This window comes from Leptosomus discolor, chromosome 15 (genome assembly GCF_034619465.1).
Source record: "Leptosomus discolor isolate bLepDis1 chromosome 15, bLepDis1.hap2, whole genome shotgun sequence".
NCBI classification, from domain to species: Eukaryota; Metazoa; Chordata; class Aves; order Leptosomiformes; family Leptosomidae; genus Leptosomus; species Leptosomus discolor.
In genome coordinates, this window is record NC_141405.1 from 5,241,802 (window position 1) to 5,252,317 (window position 10,516).

A 10,516-nucleotide genomic window follows, 5' to 3' on the forward strand; every position below is an offset into this window, starting at 1 on the left:
GGCGGGACCGGACCGGACCGGACGGGACAGGCGGCGCCGGGGCCTGTGCCCCGCCCGGCCCTCCTTTGCCCTCTCCTGGTAGTGGGGCGGGCGTGGCGGGAGCGCCGGTACCAGGCGGGCCGCACGTGGCAGCGGGTGGGCCGGGGCAGCGCGGCGGCCGCTGCGCCGCTCAAGGTCGCGGGTGGCGGCGGGCGGGAGGACGCGGTGCCCGTGGCGGCGGCGGCGGCGGCGGCGGCGGGCGGGGAACCCGCTGAGGCCTTCGGGGTGCGCGGCGGCGGGTCGGGGCCTGCGGCGGGGCCTAGGCCGCGGCCTGTTGCCCTGGTAACACGGCCCTGCGGCGGGAGCGGCGCGGAACGGAGCGGGCTAGAGGCTCCACCCCCCCCCCCCGCTCAACCGGCCGCCCCTTTCCCGCAGCCGGGGCCGCCGGCCTCCGCCATGCCGATCGTGGAGAAGCTGAAGGAGGCGCTGAAGCCGGTGGGCCGGGCGGAGGCGGGCGAGGATGGGGAGCTGGGCCGGCTGCTGGCCGCCTCGGCCAAGAAGGTGCTGCTGCAGAAGATGGAGTTCGAGCCCGCCAGCCGCGGCTTCTCCTGCGAGCTGGAGCTGCTGCGGGGCAAGTACGTGCTGCTCAACCCCCGGGCCGGGGCCACCGGCCGCCACCGCGGCCCCGAGGAGGAGCCGCCCGGCAAGCAGGGTAGGTAGAGGGGGCGAAGGGGGGGCCCTCTCCACACTCTGCACCCCCGCGGCTCACCACCCCACTCCCCGCAGACAGCGACCATGGCCCGGGAGGACGAGGGGACGGGGTCCCCGCACCCCAGAAGGTGCTCTTCCCTGTGGAGCGCCTCTCCATGAAGTGGGAGCGGATCTACCGGATCGGCGCCGGGCTGCAGAACCTGGGCAACACCTGCTTCCTCAACTCCACGGTGCAGTGCCTGACCTACACACCGCCGCTCGCCAACTACCTGCTCTCCAAGGAGCACAGCCGGAGCTGTGAGTGCTGGGGCGGCTGTGCCGGCGGGAGGAGGAGCGCCTGCCTGTCCTGCTGCCTCCTGCCCCTTTCTCCATCGAGGGGTCGTTCTGGCGTACAGCTCGCTGTTCCTGGCTGTGGCAGCGTTCCCGAGCTCTGCTTCCTTGTGTCTGGGGAGGCTTTGTCTCTGCTGGGTGTGGCCAGGACTAAGATGGGCCCAGTGGGGTCTGCTGGCTTCCTGGGGGCTGAGCTGGGGGTCCCAAACAGCCCCTGCCTGTGGGGACTGCGTGAGGGCAGGGCAGAAGGCTGCCTACAGGCAGCAGGTGCTGTTTAGGGGTGGCTTTGGAAGGAAGCCTGGCGGGCACTGCTCCGAGCTGTGACCAAGGTGAGCACAGAGGGCTCGCAGCCCCGTCCCTAGGGTTCTGGTGGGATCTGCCCCTCAGGGCTGACCTGTGGGCTCCTCCAGCAGGTACCTGTGACCTGTTTTCCATCCAGGTGGATGTTGTCTTGTCTGGGGGGTTGTGGTGGCTGGTACTGTGACCGGGGCTGCCCCAGCCGGTGTGGCTTGTGCTGGTCCCTGTGGACCCGAGATGTCCCAGAGCTGGCCTGTCGCACAGAGCTCATAGGGGAAACTGAGCACGGCTGAGCTGTGTCAGACCAGAGATCCCCCATCCCCAGTAGTGCCTAGATCTCTCCTGGATTTGTCTCTGACGTCCTGTCTTGTCCTCTCCTGCTCCAGGTGACCAGGGAGGCTTTTGCATGATGTGCATTATGCAGAACCACACGATCCAGGCTTTTGCCAACAGTGGGAACGCAATAAAGCCAGTACCCTTCATCCGAGACCTTAAAAGTAAGGATGCTGCCCTCCCCTGCCGTAGCCGTGCAGGAGAGCAGTGACTAATGCGGGAGCAGAACCTTTGAGATCGGGGCAGGTCTTGGCAGGCGGCTCTTCTGAGATGACTCACTGAGCCTGCGGGGGGCTGGTGACTTCATGGGCTGCGTGGGGCTTCCTCCGTGGCCGGCACGAGTCCAACGTCTGGTTTGGGTTGAGGGGGCTCAGACCCCGGAGTCCCTGCCCCGAGGGAGGGAGGGAAGGCCTGCATCGTGCAGCACATGCTGGAGCTGTTTTTTCCTCCTCCTGCAGAGATCGCCCGGCACATCCGCTTCGGGAATCAGGAGGACGCGCACGAGTTCCTGCGTTACACCATCGACGCCATGCAGAGGGCCTGCCTCAACGGCTGCACCAAGTATGTGGGGCCTCTGGTAGCCTGTCGCCGCTCTCCTCTGCGGTCCCCTTGCTGGTCCCCTGCGCCTGTGGGAGGGGACTGTGGGGTCAACGTGTCCCCCAGGTTGGACTCATGGAGGGAGGTACTGACTTGGGGGTCTTGGGTGGACGGCCTGACTCCCTGCCGCTCTGTGGCACAGCTCTGGGCTGTTGTCTGCCTTCTCCTGGCTCCTCTGCCCCAGTGTAGCTGTGGTCCTGTCCCCGAATCCCAAGGCTGCTATGCGTTTGGATCCTGTTGCTGAGGAATAGACGTGCCGGCTAGTTCAGCCCCAGCGCTGTGGCTGGGGCTGAGCCGCTTTCCCATGGGCCCTCCGTCCCGGGAGGCCTGTGTTGCCTCTGTCTGCTGTGCCCAGCTCTGGGCTCCAGCCAGGACTCTGCTCCTTCTTGAGGAAGGTGTGCATGGGAGCCTGCTGCCACCCCTCGAGCTGCAGCACTGGCAGAGCAGGCTGGCAGAGGCTGCAGCTACCTCTGCCCTTGGAGCTCTGCGGCCCGTCCACTGGCCAGAGCACACAGGGGAGCTGTCCCGAGGACACGGGGGTGGCCGTGGCGGAGGGGCAGTGTGAGAGCTGGTGCTACTGTCCCCAGGTTGGATCGCCAGACCCAGGCCACGACGCTGGTTCACCAGATCTTTGGCGGTTACTTGCGGTCGCGTGGTGAGTGCTGGCTGCCAGGTCCTGGGCCTGTGACTCTCAGGGCTGCTGTTGCCCCGAGAACATTGCAGTAAAAACCCTTTGGGAAAGTTGCTGAGCAGGTGTAAACTGTGCAGAGCTGCAGCTGGTCAGCCTGGTGGGACCTGTGGGCCTTGCCCCCAATTGTGGTGATGGAAAAAGCTGGTGGCCCTGGGTCCCCAGCCCGTTGCCACCAGCACAGGAACCCCTGTTGCCAGCTGTTGGGCAACACATGCTGTCCCAGCACACTGCGGAGTTGCCAGGCTGTGGGTCCTGGTGCTCACCTCCCAGTGCCCAAACCCAGAGAGGGGGGACACTGCAGGTGCTGGTGCTGTGCCGGGGTGGTGGCGGGTGCAGGTGCTGTGCCAGGCTGGGCTCATTGCTCGTTCTTTTGCAGTGAAGTGCTCGGTGTGCAAGAGTGTCTCGGACACGTACGACCCTTACCTGGACCTGGCGCTGGAGATCGGGGTACGGGGGCAGGGTGGGGGATGGGGAGGAGCTCTGCGCTCGGGGGGACGTTCCTGCAGCTGCGCCGTTGCTGCTCTCAAGGCTCCGTAACCGGCCAGTGTCAAGACACAGTGCAGACGAGAGGGAAGCAGCTTCTGTTGTGGCACTGCCTTCTCTCTCTGGCAGAGCAGTGCCTGTTGCCTGAGCATGAGCCATGACTCCTCTGTTGAGGCTCTGTGGTGTGGGGGGCAGTGCCGCCGTCCCCCGGGGCGTGCTGGCCGGTGCCCAGCTGGTGGCAGGCACGTGGGTGTGGTGCGGTCTGTGGCCCTGTGCTCCTGGACAGGCCACCCGTGCCCTGAGCTCTCCTCTGTCCTCGCAGCAAGTCGCAAACATCGTGCGGGCGCTGGAGCTGTTCGTGAGGCCAGACGTGCTGGGCGGGGAGAACGCCTACATGTGTGCCAAGTGAGTGTGGGTGTGCTGGTGGGAAGGGGGTGGAAAGCCTGCCCCAGGACGGGAGGGCTTCTCTACTTGCTCCGCGGCTAAACTGTGAGGCATGTGGCCGTGGAAGCCTGTGGTGAAGGCTGCCGCTCCTCAGCTCCCTTCTCTCCTGAGGAGGACCGGGGCCAGCAGATGTGGCCGTGAGCAGGTGCCCTGGAGCGGTGCCCCCTGTCAGCAGGGTCATTGCCGTGGGGTGTGCTGTTCGGCACGGGCTGGCAATCATCTGGCTGGGTGGAACAGCTTGAATAGCTCAAGCTCTTCCTGTGCAGATGCAAGAAGAAGGTGTCGGCCAGCAAACGCTTCACCATCCACCGAGCCTCCAACGTTCTCACGCTCTCGCTGAAGCGCTTTGCCGACTTCGGTAGACGCAAAATCACAAAGGTGAGTGCTGGGTAATCCAGAGCGGGGGGTGTCTTCTGGTCTGAAGGCCCTGCTGCCCAGAGCAGGGTGGGAGGTGGTACCGTGTGCAGTGCCAGCTCTGCTGCAGCCCTGCAGCCCTTCCCCAGCTGTGCGGTGAGAGTTTGGCTCGTCCTGGCACCTTTCTCACCGTGCCCTCTGCCCGGGGAGAGCGGGTCCCCCTCCCTCGAGAGCCGGGACTCGTAGGACGGCTGAGCTGCTCTTGCTCTAGCAAGAAAGCCGTCTGCTGTGCAGGCTCCTGAGATATCCTCTCTCTGCAGGACGTGGGGTACCCCGAGTTCTTGAACCTCCGCCCTTACATGTCTCAGAAGAATGGGGACCCTGTCATGTACGGGCTCTACGCAGTGCTGGTGCACTCTGGGTTCAGCTGCCACGCCGGGCACTACTACTGCTATGTGAAGGTGAGCCTGGGGCGCTCTCTTGGCACCCCCTCTGGGCTGGGGGATGGTGAGTGCTTATGGGTCCCTGTAGCGCGCAGGAAGGAGGGTGCTGAGCAGAGGTGCGTGGTGTAGAGCACTTGGAGGGGGGGCACGGGCTGTGCTCCACCACAGGACATGTGGAGGTCTGCTCTCGCAGAGTCCCCTTGCCTGCCCTGGGCTGCCTGTGGGTTTTGGGGAGAGGAGCTCTGCCGGCGGGCGCTGTTCCTGCTGCTCTTCAGGCCAGGAGGGTCCCTGGGCATGGCCTGACCCTCTTCTCCTTCTGCAGGCCAGCAACGGGCAGTGGTACCAAATGAACGATGACCTGGTCCGCTCCAGCAACGTCAAAGTGGTCCTCAACCAGCAGGCCTACGTGCTCTTCTACCTGAGGTGGGTGCCCTGTGTCTCCCGGCCCCTCTGCCCCCTGCTCTCAGCATTTGGGACGTGCCTGGGTGTGGGAATGAGCTTGGCCCGAGCAGCCCCAATGCCCGTGTGCATGCGCTGGCTTGGAGCAGGGTGGCAGGGAGAGGTCCAGCCCCATGTTGTGGTTTTGCTGTGGATCAAGAGCGGTTCATCTCCTCAGAGCTTCTGGCTCCTGTCTCTTGTGGGCGTCTCTGAGGAGAGCGTTCCAGTCACTCGAACCCTCACAGTTAACGCCTGCACTTCTCTGTCTTCACCAGAATCCCCAGCCCCAGGAAGAGCTCGGAGGGGCCCGTGGCCAAAGCTGCCTCCAGCCTGCCCAGCCGCACCAGCAGTGTCTCCAGTCAGGTCAAGAAAACCGTGACCAGCTGGTCCCTGTCTTCCCCGCTGATGGGCCGGGTGAGTCCTGAAGGCTGCTCTCGGCCAGCGCTCCTGGGAGCTGGGAGCTGCTGCCCCTCTGTCCGCTCTGCGAGGGCGGGTGGGCTGCAGCTTTGCAGGGTGGCGGGCGCGCTGCTCCGGACGGGCAGGCGTGAGGGAGGATGGTTGGCTGGTTGGAGGGATCCTGCTGAGCCAAGGGTTCCTGAGGAGGGACGAGGAGGGACGTATCGCTCTGTGTCCTTGGCTCCTTGAATTCTCTCCTTGCTGAACTTCTCTTTCTCTTTGTCTAGAAACCAGACATGCTGCTGGGGAAGAAGCTGCCAGGGACGGAGGAGGTCGGAGTCCCTGTGGCCCGCAGCACGTTCGGGACAGGGCCAAAGCTGCCGAACGGAACCGCTCCGGCAAAGCTGCCTGCTGGGTCCCCATCACCCAAACTACCCCTCAAAGCCACCCACACGGCGACAGCGCTGCCCGATGACACAACCCGGAGGCCGAAGAAGTTGCTCTTCTTCCCACAGCGGCCTCCTGTGCCTAGAGCAGTTCAGGGCTTCTGTGACACCAGCAATGCAAGCAGGGACAAAGCAGAGCTGCCCCAGCAGAGTTCCTGGGAGAGCAAGCAGCCACCTACCTCATCCAAGCTGCTGCTGGGCAGTGGGGAGAACACTGGGACCCTGGAGAGGGACTCCTGCGGCAGCACCGCTGCCAGCCCTGCGCACGGCACAGCGGGGAAGCTGGCCAAGGCGTCCCAGAAGGCCAAGAGTGGAACCAGCAGCTTCTGCACCTCTCAGGAAACGGACTCTGGCACGGCCCTCACTGCTCGCCCCGGCGGTGAGCTGGCTGCCCCCAAAGACTCCAAGCCGGCAAAACTGAAATCCTCCTTGTTGGCCAGCACCGCTCTGGAGCTGAGCAGCACCATGTCCCCGCCACCGGCCAAGAAACTGGTGCTCTCTGCCAAAAAGGTGAGTCTGAGTTTCTGCCCGGGGTCTTCAGGGGGTGCCTTGTGCTTTCTGAACTGGGGCTTGTGCTGGGGACAAGTGTAGAACTAATGCTGGGTGTCCTGGTGAGCCAGTGGTGGGTGGGAAGAGCCCTCAGCCCCAGGGCTGTGGCAGTTGCCCTGCCCCCCTTCTGGGTGGGTGTGCGGGGCCCAGCCCCTGTTGCTGTTCGCATCCCTGAGTGACGCAGGAGAAGTGGCTCCATGCTTGGGCCGGAGGGGCGGCTGTGCCCCTCCCTGCAGCGGGGCAGCGCATCCCCCAGGGCGAGTGGGAGCCAGCGGCGTCACAGCTGGAGGGCGGTGGCGTTGCCTCCTCCCTGGGCGGCGAGGGACCAGCCCTCTGGGCACTACTGTGCAGCCGGGGCTCAGGATGGTGTTCTGGGGTTTCTGTTCTTTAAATTTCCTTCCTTCCTTTTTTCCTTTGTGCTTCTAACTGAAAATACTTCTGATTCTTCTTCTACCACCCCCTGCTTCCCTCCCCCCGTCTGTGTCTGTTCCCCTCCCCTTTCTCTGGGCTCCCCTTTTTATTTTCTCCTCTTGGCTCACGGAAACCTCTTTTCTTTGCACCACCAAGTTTTTATTTATGTCAATAACTGCAGGGCAGCACCCCGGGGAAAGCGAGCGGAAGTGACTGCCACGCACAACCTCACCCACAATTTGCTGACCACACCACCCACCCCAGCTCCAGCAGGTCGAGGTAAGCAGCGCCAGTTGCTCCTGGGCTCCTGCAGGGCAGTGGGGCCAGTAGCAGCCCTGGGCAACTCCATGAGGCAACCGCCTGGCACGGCAGCTGGCTCAGGGCAATTTTGGCAACCAGCTCTCTTGTTCTGCTGGGCTGGCAGGGCTTGCTCGGGATCCTAGAAGCAGGGCAGTTTCTCTGACTATCAGCACAGTTTGGGAGGGAGCTTTGCAGGCTCTGGCCGTGTACCGGTGTCCCGTGGGCTCAGGAGGCAACCGGCTGCTCTAGATCTTGCTGTGGGGCTCCCTTGTAACCTTTGCCGTCGTCATGTGCTGCAGCAACGCTCGCTCTTTACTAATCCCCCGTGGGACAGCGTGTGGCCAGTGTGTGGCTGGCACTGGGCAGCTGCAGGATCACTGTGTGCACTTGCAGCACTTGCAGCTGCTGCTCAGAGCAGGGTCTGATTCAGGTTTTGTGGCTGAGATGGTAGCAGTTGGGTGCTGTGCTCGTACCCCTCGGGGTGGGGAGGAAGAGAGGGGCTCCTGCTCCTGACCTGGCTTTCAGATCGTATCAGCCTCTTTTCCTGTCCTTCAGGCTGTCCTCATCTGCTCTCAAACTCCCAAATCCTCAAAAGCCTGTCTTCAGCTCCATCCTCAACTCAGGCCCTCGGCTCCCAGCCTCCCCCCTGACCAATGGTTCCACTGCCCACCCTTCACACCACCTTCCTTCCTGCAGCAGGGAGAAGGGGCCCAGCCAGGTCACCCCTGGTTCCTCCAAAAAGAAGCGGCGAAAGAGGCATCATGGAGCAGACAGCAGCCCTCGTGCTGCGGCTTCGAAGGGCAAGGATGAAGTCTCCAACCACCCCAGGAAGAAGAAACTTGCTCAGGAGGGCTCAGTCTCCCTCGTGGAGGAGGTGGCAGGCAAGGGTCCCAGCAGCAGCCCCAGTATTTCTCTGGACAAGGAGCCCATCTCCCCCCTCAAGAAGAAGAAGAAGAAAAAGAGGAGAATGGAGGAGATAGAAGAGCGCTGCTCTGGGACGCTGTCCTCGGGCAGGTGAGGGGCTGGGGTCCCACGAGAGCCCTGTGCACCTCCGCTCTGCCTGAAGGCGGGCTCCCTGGGCTGCAGTCGGGTGCCTCTTGGCGTTCTGCGGGTGGGACGAGCCGGGCCGTGGAGCCAGATGAAGCGCCGGCTTGCCGGGGGTGGTTTCACCCCTCCCCGAGTGCCGCACTGTGGGTGTCCCTGCGCTCCATTGCCCTGCAGGGAGCTCAGACTTCCCCCCCGCCCCCGCTTTGGCCAGAGCAGGCTGACCCCGCTGCCTTCCCCAGCTCTAGGAGGGCTGAGCCAGAGCCCTGGATGCCGAAGCGGCGGCGGAGTGTGGAGCCTGGAGCTGGAGAGCAGGAGCACCGCAAGCGCAAGCAAAGGGGGAGCCTCGGCAGCCCAGCCTCGGCGCGGCCGGCGGCCAACGGCGATGGCGCCCCAGGTAGGACCGTGTGCCTCTGCCCTGCCTGGTGCCTGGTGGGGCAGAGCCGGCTGCTCGCCTGCCTGCGCAGCCCCTCAGAGCACTGGTGTGCAGGCCCTGGCGCTTGCTGGTCCCCACAACTGCCTGGGGGTGCCCGTCTCCCCCAGCCCCCGTCCTTGGCTGACCTGCCCGCAGGCCTGAGCGCTGCTTGTGCAGGAGAGCTGCCCGGTTGTGCCTGGATGAGGGTCTGCTCCTCTCCAGACTCGTGGGGACAGGCCCCTCGAGGGGGTGAAGATTTACCCCCAGCTCCTCCCTGCCCAGCATGGGCCCCAGTGTGCCCATCAAGACCTTGTTAGTCCCCATGGTGTCTCCTGGGGTGAGATCTGCCTTGGAGCTGGAGCGATGCAGGAGCTCCCTTTGCTGCCTCTGGCTTGTCCTCACCCCCTCTGTCTCTGCAGTGGCAGCATGTGGCTGGGACCACCAGGCTGGAGATGGGGAAGGGCGCTGCCCAGCTGCCTCGAGCCCTGAGCCCAACTGGGGGGCTGGCACAGCACCTGGGAGCCAGGAGGAGTCCAGCGTGGTGGAGGAGCTGCTGAGGAACTCCTTGGACAAGGCTTATGGCAAACAAGGTAATCCCTCCCCTGCCTTTGAGCCCTGGATGCGGGCAGAGCCCTCTGTGCCCTGCCAGGGCCTGAGCTCCCCCCAGCGCCTGTGGGGGTTCCTGGAGCTGGGCAGATGCACCCGGCTGAGGGGCTGTTGGGGAGGGGGGGCACAGAGGGGGGCTGGAGTGAGGGTCTCCAGGCACAGGCGGGTGCAGCGGAGCACGGTGCGGTGCTCCTGGCTGACCACGCTGCTCCGCAGTCTTGACCTGGGAGGGCGAGATCTCGGCCGTCAGCCAGGATGCCATTCGGGACACAGCGTGGGCGCGGAGCAAGACCGTCGTTGACGAGTGGGACGAGGAGTTTGACAGAGGGAAGGTGGGTGCTGGTCGTGTCCTGGGCTGGGGCAGGTGGGAGGAGGCAGGGGGCTCTGCATTCTGACCCCCAGAGCCTTCCTGCCTGCACAGGTAAAGAAGATTAAGCTGAAGCGGGAGCGGAGGAGACACTTCAATCCCTTCCAGCAGCTGCAGAACAAGCGCAACTTCTGGTCCGTGACGCATCCTGCCAAGGTGGCCGGCCTGAGCCACCGGCTCTGAGGTGAACGAGCCCCGGGGTGGGGGGGCAGCGAGAGGGGCAGCTGCCCGGTGGGTGCTAATGCCGCTCCTTTTCTCCCAGGTCGAGATCTGCATCCCCCAGCCGGCGCACGGAGCAGGCCTGGGTCTGGGACCGGTGGGGGAGCACTGTCCTGGGGGACCCTGCTGCTGAGGGGAGCAGAGGGGACACTGATCCCGTGCATCTCCGGGGCCCTGGTCCTGGGGGTCAGGTTGTGCTTGGTGTCCTCTGCCCTCCCCTTCTTGGAGCCACTGTCCCTGCGGGCCCTGGTGTCCCTGTGGGCTGGGGCCTCTTCCCTCTGCTCTCTGGCTGAGCTGCCTTGTCCAGGGCTCTCTGCCAGCTCCTCTGTGCCTCTGCCTGGGGCTGGGGCAGCCCCTTCTCCCCCCCAGCCTGGAGTTTAAGGCTGGGGGGAGGAGAACTCCTGGAAAGTGCCTACAGCTCGTCCCTCCTGCGCCGGGTTCCTGTGCCAACCACCGGCCCCGGGGGAGAGCCGGGCGCACCAGGGCTGGCATTGGGGGCTCGGCTCGGGGCTGCTCCGTCCCCTCTTGCCCTGCTGCTGGACCCCGGCCCCGCCGCCCCCTTCCTCGACCCCCCCGCCCCCCCCCCCCCCCCCCGCGCCGCTCGGGCAAGTCGCAGCGAAACCGTCGCCTCTTCCCCGGGCCCGGCCCCGCGCTGGTCGCGGG

General features: G+C 65.1%; 1 protein-coding gene across 1 annotated transcript; it reads left to right on the plus strand.

Moving 5' to 3' along the window:
* The first annotated feature begins 1,708 nt into the window (after positions 1 to 1,708).
* USP36 (ubiquitin specific peptidase 36) lies at positions 1,709 to 9,928 on the plus strand. The gene is made up of 17 exons (XM_086473558.1): positions 1,709 to 1,814; positions 2,109 to 2,211; positions 2,835 to 2,902; positions 3,315 to 3,385; positions 3,744 to 3,826; positions 4,132 to 4,243; positions 4,540 to 4,680; positions 4,985 to 5,085; positions 5,376 to 5,514; positions 5,784 to 6,452; positions 7,084 to 7,181; positions 7,758 to 8,216; positions 8,489 to 8,643; positions 9,081 to 9,251; positions 9,484 to 9,599; positions 9,689 to 9,818; positions 9,897 to 9,928. Exons 1-16 carry the CDS (start codon positions 1,724 to 1,726, stop codon positions 9,815 to 9,817), a joined length of 2,706 nt encoding a protein of 901 aa, XP_086329684.1. The 5' UTR covers positions 1,709 to 1,723; the 3' UTR covers position 9,818; positions 9,897 to 9,928.
* The last annotated feature ends 588 nt before the right edge of the window (positions 9,929 to 10,516 follow it).